This window comes from Cucumis melo, chromosome 9, assembly GCF_025177605.1.
Source record: "Cucumis melo cultivar AY chromosome 9, USDA_Cmelo_AY_1.0, whole genome shotgun sequence".
Lineage (NCBI taxonomy): Eukaryota > Viridiplantae > Streptophyta > Magnoliopsida > Cucurbitales > Cucurbitaceae > Cucumis > Cucumis melo.
Window position 1 is genome coordinate 19,598,058 of NC_066865.1, and position 16,015 is coordinate 19,614,072.

The 16,015-nt window shown below is 33.0% G+C and overlaps 1 protein-coding gene and 1 long non-coding RNA gene across 3 annotated transcripts; one reads left to right on the top strand and one right to left on the bottom strand.

The window, feature by feature from the left end:
• The first annotated feature begins 11,276 nt into the window (after positions 1-11,276).
• Positions 11,277-13,841, top strand: LOC127151056 (uncharacterized). Of its 2 annotated transcripts, none has more exons than XR_007823786.1 (3): positions 11,277-11,759; positions 11,965-12,087; positions 13,507-13,841. It is a non-coding gene; the product is annotated as an uncharacterized LOC127151056 (long non-coding RNA). The 2 variants fall into 2 exon arrangements; XR_007823787.1 differs by having other exon boundaries at positions 11,278-11,759; positions 13,511-13,841.
• On the bottom strand, positions 13,257-15,739 carry LOC103504483 (vacuolar iron transporter 1-like). Its single transcript, XM_008468829.3, has 4 exons — positions 15,063-15,739; positions 14,856-14,941; positions 13,950-14,064; positions 13,257-13,813 (listed from the first exon to the last, which is right to left on the bottom strand). Exons 1-4 carry the CDS (start codon positions 15,293-15,295, stop codon positions 13,507-13,509), a joined length of 741 nt encoding a protein of 246 aa, XP_008467051.1. The 5' UTR covers positions 15,296-15,739; the 3' UTR covers positions 13,257-13,506.
• Between the last annotated feature and the right edge of the window lie 276 nt (positions 15,740-16,015).

Below are 16,015 nucleotides of genomic sequence, written 5' to 3' on the forward strand. Positions count from 1 at the left end.
ATAAATGTAAAATTTATTAAAAGTACAAAACCAAAATTTAGACGATTAAAAGTATAAATACTAAAGAAACAATCTTATGAGAATTAAAATAAAGTTGTTTTTGGTTGGTTATCAATTGTATTCTAAAGAAAAAATGGTAACTATCATTTAAGTTAGTCCAATTAAAGAAAACAAAATGTGTAGGAATTGATCAGGTTTGCATAAGTTACCTATTATATTTTTCAAATATATATATATATAGTAACAAGTTTCAAAGTTTACAAAGATATACCATATAATGGAAACATGCTATAAATTATTCAAATATGCATGATAGAAAATATATCTTTCTTTTAAATTAAGTCAAATTTTTGTCAATAATTTGAGGGAAACTAACTACTCTTTTTCTTGAAATTTCTCTCCAACCTCCCTTTATTGGGTGTAGGGGAAAATCAATAGTTTGGATGTGGGTATATGAATATGAGTAAAAAATAGTCAACAATGATGGAGGAAGGGAGGACGGGTAAGAAATAGTAAAAACCTTGTAACAAATAAAGATATCAAATTTTATAAGGAAAAAAAGAATTTCAAATAGCATTGTTGTAGACAATTCTAAGTTTAAATATTACGATAAACGATATCATTGGTAGGAGTCTATCAACTATAGACTATAGGATTCTATCAGATATAATACAATCTATCACTGATAAACTATATTTAGATATTTTTAAAAGTAATTGTCATACATTTAATTATTATTTTTAAGATTACTACCAATTGCAATTACTTAATATTTGGAGTCCAAAATATGGAGGAGCTCACTCTACCAACTTCAAGTTGGACGACCTCCAAACAATCTTCGAAAGTATGACACACCTTAAAACATAAGGATTAAATGGAAAACTAGATCTCAAATTTTGGACTAGAAAAATACCTTTATGAAAGGTTTTAAACATTTTTTAAAATGCATATGAAACATAAAAAATGTGGTATCAAACAAAAATTTTACATAAATTTGTATCATGTTTGTACATAGGAAATACACTTTATGTAACATTATAAATGTGGTAGTAAAGATTAAAAGTAGCACTAGGTTGTTCTTGACCATTAGATTAGGGTTTAGGTGAATGAATGTAATATCTTCTTAGCTACACATTCTTAAAATAAAATAATGAAATTGAAAACTTTAGAGTATGCCTTACTACAATTAAAGTGGATCTCAAATTTTCATTTTAGTTTATTGACTCCCATCTTTAAAAGTAAATGTTCTGAATTAGAATCACATGAATAAGTTTTAATTTAAAGCTAATTATCCATCGTAAACAAGTGTTCTATATATATATATATATATATATATATATGACATTATTTATTAACAATTAATTCTAAAATGTAAATAAAGGTTTTAATGACCATTATCTTCTAGCGCAACCACCGAACCAAAAATTTGAGTCCATAAAACCTAAATTTGTTGTAAAATCACCTGTCAAAACAAAGGCGTAAAAGGGTTAAATTGCTAAATACGTAATATCACAATATAAACCTTCAACATGACCCTAACAAATAAACTAACTTGAAATTGCAAGTAGTATCAATAAAATGACATCTCTATAAATTGGATAATTCACATGTTTTCTCGATTTCTTTCCTCTAAACTAATTGTCCTCAAAAGTATGACATAACTTCTCAACACATGTTTCTATTTTTGTATATTAGGTAAAACCTAAATATAGGTACTAAAGTACTTGTGATCAAGATATTTAAGTTTTAATTAATTAATTAATTAATATATATATATATATATATATATATATATATATATATATATATATATATATATATATATATATATATAGTTTGGTGGCTTCAATGATTCCTTCTTTGTTTTGGTTTACCTATATAAAAACCTTAATTGAAGGGCAGCCATTTTAGAGATTGAAAGAATGAAAAAGGGGGAGTATGGTATGGCTATGATCAGAGTAATAAAAGAATATAATAGGAGAAAAAGCGTGAAATTAATAAGAAAGTATGAATAATGCATAAATTCCATAATTCACTTGTAATAGTTTTAAGCCTAGAGAGTATTAAAGCAACTTTATTTTTTTTAATTTTCATATGGTTATTATCTAAACAAAATATAAAGTTCAAGAGTATTGTCTATAATTTCACCAAAACAAAATAACATCTTCTTGTTGTAAACAATAAAAACATGAAGAAAAAAGAACACATATAGTTAAAATTAAACAATAATCACATGTTTTCTACATCTTTTAAGAGTAGCGTCTATAGTGTGTATGTTTGTTTAGGTGTAATAAACTTCATTTATAACTCAAAAATTAAACAAGTTTAATTAATAAATAAGTTTGATAAAAATTAGCTTGAACCAATAATATAGTTTGAGAAGAGATTATTAACATGCATTCATGATTTATCCCAACAGTACATCATAAGTTATATAAAACTGAATTCCATTTGTCAAACTTCACACAATTAATAACATTATCCAAAAAAAAAAAAGAAAAAAGAAAAAAAGAAAAGAACTCTTAAAGTTATAATGTGAAAGTGAAGGTGGCCAAATGTGAATATTTGAGTAGCTTGTGATGGAATTCAAAGGGTTAGAAAATGCCAATAATATATAGCTTGTGTGAAACATCGGAAACATAAAAATTAAATAATGAGCAGAGGAGAGATAGGTAGCAATCACACATATTGTCCCATTAATGAAACCTAAGTTGTCGTGTTGAGTTTGTCTATATATATATACATTTACGTATGTCTTCTCTCAACAAATTTATCTTTTCTCAAATCAATAATTCTATCTTTTAATAAATAATTAATCTCATACACCTTTGTTCTTTTTTCTTTCTTTCTGTAACTTTATTGATTTTTCTGTATTTCTCATATCAAATATTACAGCATACATGTATATTTATACACAAAATTAAGGTTAAATAAGGGAAGAATAATAGTGTTAAATACAGCATAATCTCCTCCATGATATTTGAGCATAATCTCCTCCATGATATTTGAGCATAATCTTCTCCATGATATTTGCTCTAATTTCATTAATACCCTCCCTCAAACTCAAGATGGGAGTGTCGAGACCACCTTGAGTTTGTGAATTAACTGAGTGAAACGAGGAGAATGGAGAGCTTTGGTGAATATATCCGCAGGTTGATCGGTGGTAGAGATGGGTTGGAGATGAAGTGTGTTGCTCTGTAGGTGGTGGCGAACAAAGTGACAGTCATTCTCAATATGCTTTGTTCGTTCATGGAATACATCATTGTGTGCAATCTGAATAGCACTGTGATTATCACAATGAAGAATAGTGGGTGATGTCTGTGGGGCCCCCATATCAGTAAGAAGCCAACGCAGCCAAATTAATTCTGAAGTAGCATCAGCCAGTGCACGATATTCAGACTCTGTGCTGGAACGGGAAACAACAGATTGTTTCTTACTTCGCCAGGAGATAAGAGCGTTACCTAGATAGAAGCAATAGCCAGTGGTAGACCGTCTATCAGTAGGATCACCCGCCCAATCAGCATCAGAGAAACCAGAGAGAACCAGGGAGGATTGGGAGGAGAACTGTAGACCATGACCCAAAGTACCTTTGATGTAGCGAAGAATGCGAAGGACGGCAGTGAAGTGAATTGTACGAGGGGCAGCCATGAACTGACTAACAATATGAACTGCATACGCAATATCTGGACGAGTCACAGTTAGGTAAATTAGGCTGCCAACTAGTTGCCTATACAACGTGGGATCTTCAAGGAGAACACCATCAAAAGGAGTGAGACGCACATTCGGATCCAGAGGTGTTGAGAAAGTGGCAGAATCAGTAATACCAGATCGATTGAGGAGGTCAGACGCATATTTTGCTTGAGATAAATAGTAGCCACTAGATGATGAGGAGATCTCAAGACCAAGAAAATAGTTGAGATTTCCTAAGTCCTTCATCTCAAAATGCTTACCCAGGTAACATTGCAAATCAGATATGGCTCGAGGGTCATCACCTGTAATAATCATGTCATCCACATATAAGAGAAGGAGAACAATACCATTAGGCGTCTGACGAGTAAATAAGGCGGAATCATGAGAACTGGAGGTGAACCCGAGTTGTGTAATGGTTGAACTAAAGGTTGCAAACCAAGCTCGAGGAGCCTGTTTGAGGCCGTAGAGAGCACGGCGAAGAAGGCATACTTTCTGTGGTGGTGGAGTAGTGCCAGGTGGTGGTTTCATATAGACTTCTTCAGATAGGGTTCCATTTAGAAACGCATTTTTAACATCCATTTGAAGAAGGGGCCATTGTTTTGCAGCTGCAATGGCTAGAAGACTACGGACAGATGTCATTCGAGCTACTGGAGCAAACGTTTCTTCATAATCAATCCCATATTCCTGAGAATATCCTTTAGCAACAAGACGTGCTTTGTATCGTTCAATAGAGCCATCAGAGTGCGTTTTTATTTTAAAAATCCACTTACAGCCAATAGGTTTCTTACCAGGAGGTAGGTCAACATAATCCCAGGTGTGAGTTTTGGCTAAGGCTTGAAGTTCATTATCCATTGCTTGCTGCCACAAAGGGTTAGTACTGGCTTCCTTATACGAGGAGGGTTCAACTAAAGACATGATAGTAGAAAAACAATGGTACTCTTTGAGATGAGAAGGAGTTTCTCTTACCCGGGTGGATCGTCGGACAGGTGCATGTTCAGGTTCCTCACAGGGGACAGATGGGAGTTCCGGGAGTGCGGAGGTAGTGTGCGATTCAGTGAGCTCAGATGTGAGTGGGGGACAAGATGTAGTGTTGGATGGTGAATCAGGAGTGGGAAATAGAGGGGTAGAAGGATCAGTAAAGAATGAGTGCGGACTAGATAGAGAGGCATGAAATGAAGAAAGACTAGAAAACATACGATGTTCCCAAAAGGTGACATGGCGAGAAATACGTAATCGTTGAGAGATAGGATCCCAACAACGAAAACCTTTATGTTCGGTGCCATAACCCAAGAAACAACAGAGACGAGCACGAGGTTCCAGTTTGGTATGTTCATGGGAATGTAATAACACAAAGCATGCACACCCAAAGACTTTGAGATGAGAGTAAGTTGGAGGAGTACCGTATAGTCGTTCAAATGGGGAAATATTGTGTATGACCTGAGATGGAAGGCGATTGATGACATAAACAGAGGTGAGGGCAGCCTCTCCCCAAAATTTTTCAGGACAGGATCCAGAAAGGAGTTGGGCACGAACAGAGTCTAAAATGTGGCGGTGTTTGCGTTCCGCTCGTCCATTTTGCTGGGAAGTGTGAGGACATGAGCGTTGAATCAAAGTGCCTTGTTGTGCAAGGAAGGAAAGAAAACGAGAGTCCTTATATTCCATTGCATTATCTGTGCGAAGAATTTTGATTTTGCTAGAAAATTGTGTTTGAATCATATTTGCAAAATCAACATATATTTGATATAAGGAGGAACGATTTCTGAGAAAGTAAATCCAAGTGAATCGAGAATAATCATCAATAAATAACACAAAATATCGATAACCATTAACAGTAGGACATGGAGCAGGTCCCCAAATATCAGAGTGAATTAGGCCAAAAGGTTTATCACATAAAGAAGCAGATTTAGGAAAGGACAAAGCAGGTTGTTTCGCCATTTTGCAATGTAAACAATCAAAAGTATTAAACTGAGAAACATTGTTTAAAAGACCAGTAGAAGTTAAACTACGAAGTTTATTAGAGGATGCATGACCTAAACGAAGATGCCACTGAAATAGAGTGTTATCAGTGACGGGAGCAGAGATGGCTGGAAACACAGGAGAATGTTGTAGGGATGTGAGCTCAAATAATCGACCCACCTTCCGTCCCGTACCAATCACTTGTCCCGTCTGAGAATCCTGAACCTGACAACCATGAGAGGAAAAAATAATAGTAAGTCCGAGATCACATAATTGACCAACAGAAGCTAGGTTGAATGTGAGATTTGGGACATGATAGGTGTTGGAAAGTTTGATGGTGGGTGTATTAACGGTGCCAATGTGGGAAATAGACATGGAATTACCATCAGCAGAGTGGATCGGGGGAAGTGATTGAACAGGAATATGAGATGATAATAAGGAAATGTCAGAAGTCATGTGATTACAACAGGCAGAGTCAAGGAGCCAAGAGGTACCTGGGGTGACAGCAAGAGCAGTAGATTGGGAAGAGATCACCTGTTTCAGTAAATCATGAAGATCAGTCAACTGAAGACTCGAAGGTTCAGTGATGTCAGATGTAGCAGCAGCAACAACAGATGAAGAACCGGCTTTATGGGAAAATTTGGGTTTGTGTGAATGACCAGGAGGGCGGGGTGGGCGTGTTGGACAATTATCCAAAATATGACCTCGTTTGTGACAATACCTGCACTCAATAGTAGGACAGTTAGCAAACTTATGACCATGAAGTTTGCAATTCTTACAGAAGATGGTCTCATTAGCTTGTCGGAGATGAGTAGTTGCAAGGGCGACATCAGAGTGCAGGGAGGAGACAATGCCAAGTCTTTTCTCCTCAAATAAGATTTCTTGAACAGCAGCATCAAGAGATGGCAGAGGATTACGATGTAACAGAGCAGCACGAACGGATTCATATTCTGGTCGGAGACCCATTAATACTTTGATGAGACGAATATGATCAGGGCTAATTTTTGCTTGATCCAACTGAGTCCAAATAGGCTGAAGGGTGGCGAGATATTCATTCACAGATTGTCCCATTTCCTGATTGAGACTAACAAGTGTAGAGTGCAGCTGATAATAATGAGCCAGTCCTATAGACTGAAAACGTGTGTATAGAAAATCCCAGAGTTCTTTTGCACTATCAAAGGCATCAAACTGAGTGTGGATGGCTGGAATAGAAGTATTACCTAACCAAGTGATAATTTGGTGATTTTTGCTGTCCCAATCCTCAAGTCTTTCAATGTACTGAATATCCTCTGCACTGGTTTCATGGACAATAGGTTTGACAGGTTTGGTAATATCTCCCGTGACGATACGCCATAATTTTCGACCTATTAGAAAACTCCTCATTTGGTGGGCCCAGGTAATATAGTTTGTGCCATCAAGGATGGTGCTAATGGGGCGAGCTACGTCATTTTTCTCCATCTCGTCGGACAGAGGGGGCGGAATTAATCTCACGGCTGATTTCAAGTGGTATACAGGAATACAGGAACACAGATTTCAAGTGGGCTAGTGGGCTAGTGGGCTAGTGGGCTAGTGGGTGTCTAAAAACGTGGAACTTGGCAGATCTGGACCTTAAACGATATGGGTACAACAATTTGAAGCCAATCGAAGAAATGACTCGTGGGTTTCACCGCCACGGCTCGCCAGAAGTGACGGAGAGAAAGTGGGTTCGTGAGTAACACCTTGAACGTGAGGGTGTCTGCTCGTGTCAACGTGAATTCATAGGTCTTCGCGGACGGACAGACAGAGATTGAGGTAGAGATCGCAAGGTCTTCGCGGACGAACAGGGGCTGACGAATCGGAGGAGATCTGGAACGGTCGACGATGGCGGACGAACAGAGATGGAGATCTGGGTATTTATGTCTTTGAGTAGCAGACGAACAGAGGTAGACGTAGAGATCTGTAGATCTGTATCAGTTTCGTCTACAAAACTAGTCCTCGCCGAACAATGGCTGAGGCGGGCGAGTAATGGTTGAGGCGAACGAATCAGAGGCTGAGGCAGAGATCTAAGATCTGGAACAGAGGCTGAGGCTGAGAACTGAATGGAGGATGAGCAAGGGTCGACGGCTGAATGGAGGACAAAACAGAGTTTTCCGGCGACAAACAGATTAGGGCTCTGATACCATGTAACTTTATTGATTTTTCTGTATTTCTCATATCAAATATTACAGCATACATGTATATTTATACACAAAATTAAGGTTAAATAAGGGAAGAATAATAGTGTTAAATACAGCATAATCTCCTCCATGATATTTGAGCATAATCTCCTCCATGATATTTGAGCATAATCTTCTCCATGATATTTGCTCTAATTTCATTAATACTTTCTTTCTTTCTTTCTTTCTTTCTTTAGAGTAAAATCTACCCATTTCAGCTTTGTTTGATTAATTAAAACTTATAAGTATTTTTTTTTATTAATTTTTCATATTTATCTTTGATAACCTATATTTTTTTTATTTTACACAATTAAATTATACTTAATCTAAAAAGAGAGAAAAAAATATTAAGAAAAATAACATAAAGGAGAAATAATTGTCAAACAAATTTTAGTTTTAGTTTTTAGAAACATAAATAATTATAAACATATTCATGTTTCTAGATTTTAGAATTCAAGACTCGCAAGACAAAAAATATTAGAAACAAGGAAAAAAAATGAGAAACAAGAATGTCATCGGAGAAGCTATAAATTAACTATTAGCTTATTAAAAAATTTAAACGTATAAAATCAAAAAAAATTGTTGCGATAATCCATCTAGCATACTTATATATTACGTGTTCATTAAGTATGTACTATATTTTTGAGTAGAATGAAGGGCAAGGGAATTTAAAAATTGCATGGACTTTTTGATACCGTGAATACATACCAAATATTTGTCATTGATCAGCTTTAAGTTTCTTAACTATATTGATATGTAAGCTTTTGTTGATCAATATGAAACCAGAGAAGCTATAATATAAACTTAGAAAAAGGGAAGAGTCAAGTCAAGTGATCCAAAGCAAAAGGCCAAATATCGTAGACTCCAACATTAACAAATTCCAATTTAAGTGACTAACAAATAATATACCAAACAACAGAGTTTTCCTTTTTCCAATTCAAGTAATCGTGTTTTCTTCCCTTTCCTACTTCCTTCTTTTTAGGATTTCGACCAAACTCTATATTGCTAACGTCTCAATAATTTTATCGATGAAATATTAACGTTGATATAGATACTAATGAAAACAAGTTAAAGATATTCATAGTTTATATCTTGTTTTATTATTTTTATATCTTATATTTATTTAAAAAAAAAAAAGAATTCTAAACTATATGTAGTTGTAATTATACCTTTAACTTTAATAATTAAAAATTAAGTAAATAAATCTATTCAAATTTTAAAATTGAACCGTCAAATTTACATAAATATATAAATTATATTAATTATTGATTTTGAGAATTTAATTTTTTTCATATGAACCCAATTTTTATAACTATATTGTAAACTCGAAGTTCCAATTTTAACACTTTTAGACGTATAAGGATCCAAAATTGTTATGAATAAAATTTAGGATCTAATAAAAAGTGATTCTTCTCTGTTAATATGGAATGAGATATAAATGAAAATTGTAATATGATGCCAAAGAATTACTTCCAAATGTACTACTGTTTGAGACAAAGACAAGCTCTTTAATCTTGACCATATCATGTCATCTTTTTATGAAAGAAAGAGTAAGGACAAAGTTAGAGAGAATGGAATGGGAAATACACAAAATAATGTCTGCTATAGAAAAAAAATGTGTTCACACTAATTTTCACATTTGAGAGTAACTATAGAAGAAAATCTAATAATTAAATTAGAGGACAGAGTGAAGAAGCAGACTGAGTTTGGTCGACTTCAATTTAATTAGGTGAATTAGAATTTTAATTACTTTTGTGAGATGTTTGTTATATATGAAAATCTAACGTAAAAAGTTAAAATATTTTTTGGTTTATTAGATCGGTTGTTTTTTTTCTTGAAAATAAGCTTCACTCATGAAAAGAGAAGTTTTTTTGTTTTGTTATAACCATATTCTGCTACCAAATGTTCTTTTTTTTGCCAATTTTAACAAAACTTAACTTGTTTATATGTGCATTCAACAAGAGAGATTAGATGTTCAAATATCTTTGCTCCTTTTATTGTTGATAGCAAAACAAAGAGCATCTTGATATCTAAATTATTAGTTCTTGTTATTTTGGTCCTAAGGACTAATCTACAATTAGACGTTTTTGGTCGAATAGATGTTTAAACTTTGATAATAGTTTAATTCACAATTTTGTCTAAATCGGGTCTTTTAACTTTCATAAAATTAAATTGTGTAATAGATCCCTACAATAATTTTCATTTCTCATCTAATAAGTTCTTTGGCTTTCAATTGTATGCCCAATAAGACTTGGACTTATTTGACATCTTCTAAAATTAAGGTGAGAGAAAATGAAACACGTTGAAAAACTCTGTGTTGGTGGCATACGTTGTTAAGATGCAAATGTTACACTAGAATATTAGGCCAATTGTATGTCAAATTCGAATTCTAAATCTAAGACCTAAGACATTACCTTATATTCATTCTGGATTTGTTCTAATAATTTTAAACATAAGGAAATTAAAATAATTATGATAGTGAAAATTTTAAATTATCAAAAGCGGTGGAAAAGTAACAACAACTAATTTAACTTTTAACATTAAATAACAGACAGCGAGTAATGAAAATTAAAATCAAGAGTATGTTGAAATCTAAAAATTTTAATTTATTATTGAATTAGTTTTGTAACATTAAGATACAAAAGTCTCCAACTTTATATATTTAGTGGAATCGAAATTATTTAATGTGCCATACCAGAGAATAAATCTATTGTAATTAACAAAGCTGGGCCAATCTTAAAACATTTTTAAAGTGGATGATAAAAATACAAACTTTATTAATGAAACTTTTGTATTGTGTATGTTTTACAAACTGTGTTCTTTTCTCCTTAGAAAAAAGTTTATTTTATTTTATTTTTATTAATTACCGTTGAAATAAAAGTTTTATAGATATGGAACATGATAAAGTAAATTTTAGTTATAAGTAGTATATTTTTTTTTTTCGATTTTTGTGTTTGGATGTATCTATTTTTTTACCACATAAATTATATTTTATATAAAAAAAAATGTGGTTCTTTTGTAAAAGAAAAATATTTTATATATGTTTTATTAGGTAGAGATGTGATTATTTTAAGGCGATGATGATGTAGGGATTTTTGTAATATAAAATACAACGAAGAAAAGATATTTATTTTCGAGATAAAATGTTATTTTTGTTTTTTTCACTATATTTAAATTCCTTTAACGTAAAGTAGAGATTTGAAGATAACATTTTGTTTAGAAGAAGAAGTAGAAGCATAATGTGCAAATGATACAATTTTGGTTTGGTGCAATTTTTGGAAAATTTTCACATTTGCCAATTAAATTCACTAAACCATTTCTTTACATCTAAATGGCCTAATGGGCCTTTAAATTTCATTCTCCAAAATTTCTAAAACGCCACGTGTCATTTTCTTACTAAATTTGCATTTTTTAACAATAATAATAAAAAAAAAAAGAAATTAAAGAAATACATTTTTCCATCTTCTTCCTTCCTCACACCTGAACTCAGAAACCCTAATTCTTCAGCCAATTCCAAAATTAGTCATTCTTATGTTGTTAAGATCAAATAAAGGTCATGAGTTTAATTAGCAAGTTGCTAATTTAACCAACGCGAAGCAAAGACGATGAGCTTCATATTCATCATCTTTTCTGAAGCTCCATACTTGAATCTCTTCTCCACTTTCGAATCCCCTTTTTTCAACCATCAAATTCCATTTTGTCATCAAACAGTAAACTTCTCCACTTCCAATTTTCCACTTCTTCAAACAAAGCATTCTTTCTTCAAGAACATCGTCCAATATCATTACGTTTATCCCCTTCTTGTTCTTATTTTCTTGTTCGCTCAGTAACTCACTCTCTTCCTCTGTTGCAAAATCGAACGACAGTTGTTTTTTGTTCATCGACAGACGGCCATGGTTTTTGTTTAAATCGGTATCAGTAAGTTGTTTTTGAATTACAAGTCTTATTTCATACCCACCCATCTCTAGAATCCGATCTCTCATAGTCACCGGCATAGACGGAATCTCACTCTGGTCTACATTCTTCTTCCTCTGTTTCTTAGTCTTACTCGTTGATGCCTCCGTCGGTATCGGAGGGTTTTTTCTCTTGTGTGTTTTGTTCAATTTTTGCCGTTGAACATCAGGAACAGAGTTTGCCAGTTGTATTAGAATAGACGCAGCCTCCGCCATAGACAAGGGGAGTTCGGTTTCAGTAATGGATTGCTGTTTCTTGCCGGCGCCGGAGGAAGATCCACGTCTTTTCCGAGGTATGTAAATATTGTCTAAATCACGAAGATGATGACAGATTCTTAAGCGCCCATGAACTGTTGTCTCCATCACCATTATTTGGTAAACACAGAAAGTGAATGTGAAATTGGAAATTGGAAATTGGAAATTGAAACAGAGTATAGAGAATTGAATGAAGTGATGATTTGTGAGTAATTTGTTTATGGGAGTGAAATGAAGATGTAGGAATTTAATTCCTTTTATGAATCTGTTGGTGACCGTTGGGGTAGGAAAATTAAATGGAAAATTTGGAACAGTAAAGGAAAATATTTGGAAAATGTGGATGGAAATCTCAAATCTTACGTTCTTCAAATTGGGTCAAACTTAGTCAAAGTGTGTTAGTGCCATAATTGCATTTATTTGATATTCCACAAATCCGACTGGCGGAGTAATTACTTTGTAAAATTTCTCAACACCTTTGCACATTTGTTCTCTTCTAATTAATGATTAATTGTATATTGAAATTTGTTTAAGCCAAAGCCATAGTTCGGACTTTTGTTTATTAAACCAAATAGTTTTATGGATTTTCCATTTATTTATTATGTTCCATTGAGGCTATGTTTTCAAAGTTGTGTACTCAAATGAGACCATAAATGTGTAACAAATGAAGTTCCTATCAGGTTTTACTTTCCTTACTCACATGAATAAACACTTCAACCTTACTTCCATTCTGTTTTTCGATTTCAAACTTAACTTTTATTGTTTATGGTAATTGGAATAACAGATCGGTGGTTACATAAAGTTGTATCAATTAAAAACTTTGAACTAATAATTAATCACTCTAATTGAAGCTCTTAGTGCTTTCAAGGATATAAATTTTGTTTACAAACATCGCATGACAATTATAATTATTTTTCATTGAACCAATTCTTAAAATTTATTAGTGTATCATATCAATTTAGACTCTTATCTTTTGAATGTCATCGATATATATATCTTTTTTTTAAATTGTTAGATTAACAAAATGGATACTTAGAATTGATTTATTGAAAATTTTTATTTAAAAAATAATATTAATTAAGAATCTAAATGGATTCATTATGGAAATTTAGAAGTTTCAATTAATGTATTAAATTATACAAATTATCCTTTTGTATTTTGTATAAAAAAAAAATCATTTGAAGTCAACCATGAACTTAACCGGAAGAAGAAAGAAAAAAGATGTACATCACCATAACAACACATAATTATTATTGTGCATTTGGATGCTGATACAAATTGTGATCTAGAGAGAAAATATTGTTAGCATAGATACAAGACACATACAAAAGCTTCATAAGTTATGAGCTCTTATTTATATATATATATGTGTGTGTGTGTGTATACACAATAGTTGAATATGTAAATTAAATTACTTTATGGTAGAGTAACATATATGAAGAACCATTATTTATAATTAGCTAGGGTTGACGTGGTTGGATGGCCTTGGCCATGCCATAGGCGGCCGCTGATGCAATGGCTCCGATGAGGGCGGTTTGCACGGCGCTGGTGAAGGGTTTGTTGCCGGTGAAGTAACCCTTGGCATAGCCAAAAACTAAGAGTGCTACCAAAGTTAAGGCAACAGATGCAAGAACAGCCTCTGAGGCTTTGGGGAAAAACATGTACGGAATTAAGGGTACTAACCCTCCCAATATGTAGGAGATGGCAATGGTTAGGGCACTTTGTATGGCTCTTTTTGGCTCTGGCTTTTCCAATCCTAGCTCAAACCTATAATAATAAAAATAAATTTGACCCATACTTTCTTCTCTTTTTACTTTTGTTTTTTGTTTGAAAATTTATTTTGAAATATATATAAAAGAAGAAAAAGAAAAAAGTAGTAGTAGAAGAAGAAGAAGTAAGATACCTCATCATGAAATGAAGCCAAGCTTGAGGGTTTTTCCTTAGAGAATTAACAACAGGACCATATTCATGTGGTTCTATTCCATATTGCTCCAATATATCTCCCACTTCTGCAGCTTCTGCATTATTACATTCCAAAATACTCTATTTTAATTTTTCATTCTATATGTGCAGATTCAAATTTCAATTAATCATTACACTACGAAGATAGGTTATTTCTAGACATATGGTGGTATTGTATTATATAAAGAGAATGAAAGGTTGATGATTTTTTCTTCTTCTTTTTTGGGTCAAATTCATGAAACTATATATGGATAATTGTTTGGTTTTAAGTTTTTGAAATCCAGCCCAAATTTTAAAAAACTAGAAAAATATTTTCAACTTTAGCTCTTTTATTTTCTATTCTCTATCATTGAAATTTATATTTGTTTTTTCAATTTTCAGAATATATAGATCTCACCTTTCTTGAAGCAAGATTTGAATTCTTAGTGAAAAGTTAAAAACAAAATCCAATTTATAAAATCTTATTTGTTTAATTCAAAAACTCGGATACATCTTTCAAAACATTGTAAAAAAGTAACAACATAACAAAAACTTATTAGAGAACACACGAAATATTTAGAAAACATGGAAAAAAGTAAAACAATTAAGTATGAAATTGAGGTGAGTTTATTTAATTTATAATTTAATAATTGCCTCATTTATTGATTTATAGTATAGTTTTCGAAGTAAAATAAAATCATTTCTAAAGTACAATACACCATAAGCCCAACTGAAAAATTGAGGCGTGGGTATGAGGGCCCAAATTCATCGGCCCATTACATTGTGTTCAAACAAAATGCTCTCTTTGGTTTTTCTCAAGGGGAAATGGAAAAATGAAAAAAATGGAAGAAGAAGGAAGAAATGGAACCAGTATCAGGAACTAAAACGATTTCCTCCTCTTCTCTCCTCAGCTCCTTCTTGTACTGATCCGCTTCGCTTTTCGCCGCTAAATATCTGCTCATTTTTCACAAACATTTCTTTTAAAATTCAATTTCATAATATCCCTCCACTGCCCTACAAATCGCTTCAATCAATCAAAGACTGAGTTTAGATTCAGATTCGTAGAGATCCGTACCCGCCGAGTCCCATGGAGATGGCGCCCGCCGCCACCTCCGCGATTCCGGCTGTGAGAACGATGGAAGAGGAAGCATTCGCACCGGATAGACCGGCGGCAAGAGCGAAGGGGACGGTTAGACCGTCGGAGACGCCGATGATTATGTCGCGGACGATGTCGCCGGCGGTGAAATGCTTCTCTTTGTGCTGCTGGAGGAGCGGCAGTTGGCTTCTGCTTCCATGGAGGTCGGCCATTTTTTTTCTTTTGCTATTTCTTGTCAAATTTGTTAATGGATTTGAAAACAAAATTAAAGAGAATAAAAGCGAAGTGGGAATGCATTCTAAGAAAAGTTTATGCTCTCTGTTTCCCCAATTATTTATTCCTTCTTTACGTCAATCTCTAATTCCTTTTCCTTTTTTAGTTTTAATTTTATTTTTTCTCTCCTTATTATAAAATTTTAACATTTTCATATTACTTAGTATGTTACTCCTAACAAATTTATAAAAATCAAAAGATTAGTTCAATAGAAAAATCATCATTTCTATATGAGATATCATGTAGCGTTGGATTCAGAGATTTTTATTAACCAAGTTTTACATTTCAGTTGAAAAATTTATAAAGAGTAAAGCTTGTATTTGTGTCTAAAGGAATTAGATTATATAATCTTTATATATATATAAATAGCATAAAGCGAGGAGAACCTCCCTCCTATACTAAAGTGTTTCTAAAGTGTTTATACTAAAGTGTTTACCTTAGTATCTTTTGTTTAGGTTTCTAGATTTTATATATGATCACCCTTGAACCCATGAAAATAAATAGATATCGATAGAAATATACATATGTAATAGGCTTACAAGTTACGATCGATCCGGTTGATTTTCTATAAATTAGTTTTCAAAATTTTATTGTATTTAGAAAAACTTTGTTTAGAAATATTTCCATTGAAAAAAATAATAGATAGATCCAAATCCAAA

What these genes read in the sequence shown, in the direction of transcription:
- LOC103504483 (XM_008468829.3), bottom strand. Translation starts at nt 15,295, where the DNA reads ATGGCCGACCTCCATGGAAGCAGAAGCCAACTGCCGCTCCTCCAGCAG. An exon ending in ATCTCCATGGGACTCGGCGG is followed by an intron (nt 14,942 to 15,062) that starts GTACGGATCTCT and finishes AAAAATGAGCAG; the next exon opens with ATATTTAGCGGCGAAAAGCG. An exon ending in CGTTTTAGTTCCTGATACTG is followed by an intron (nt 14,065 to 14,855) that starts GTTCCATTTCTT and finishes GTAATAATGCAG; the next exon opens with AAGCTGCAGAAGTGGGAGAT.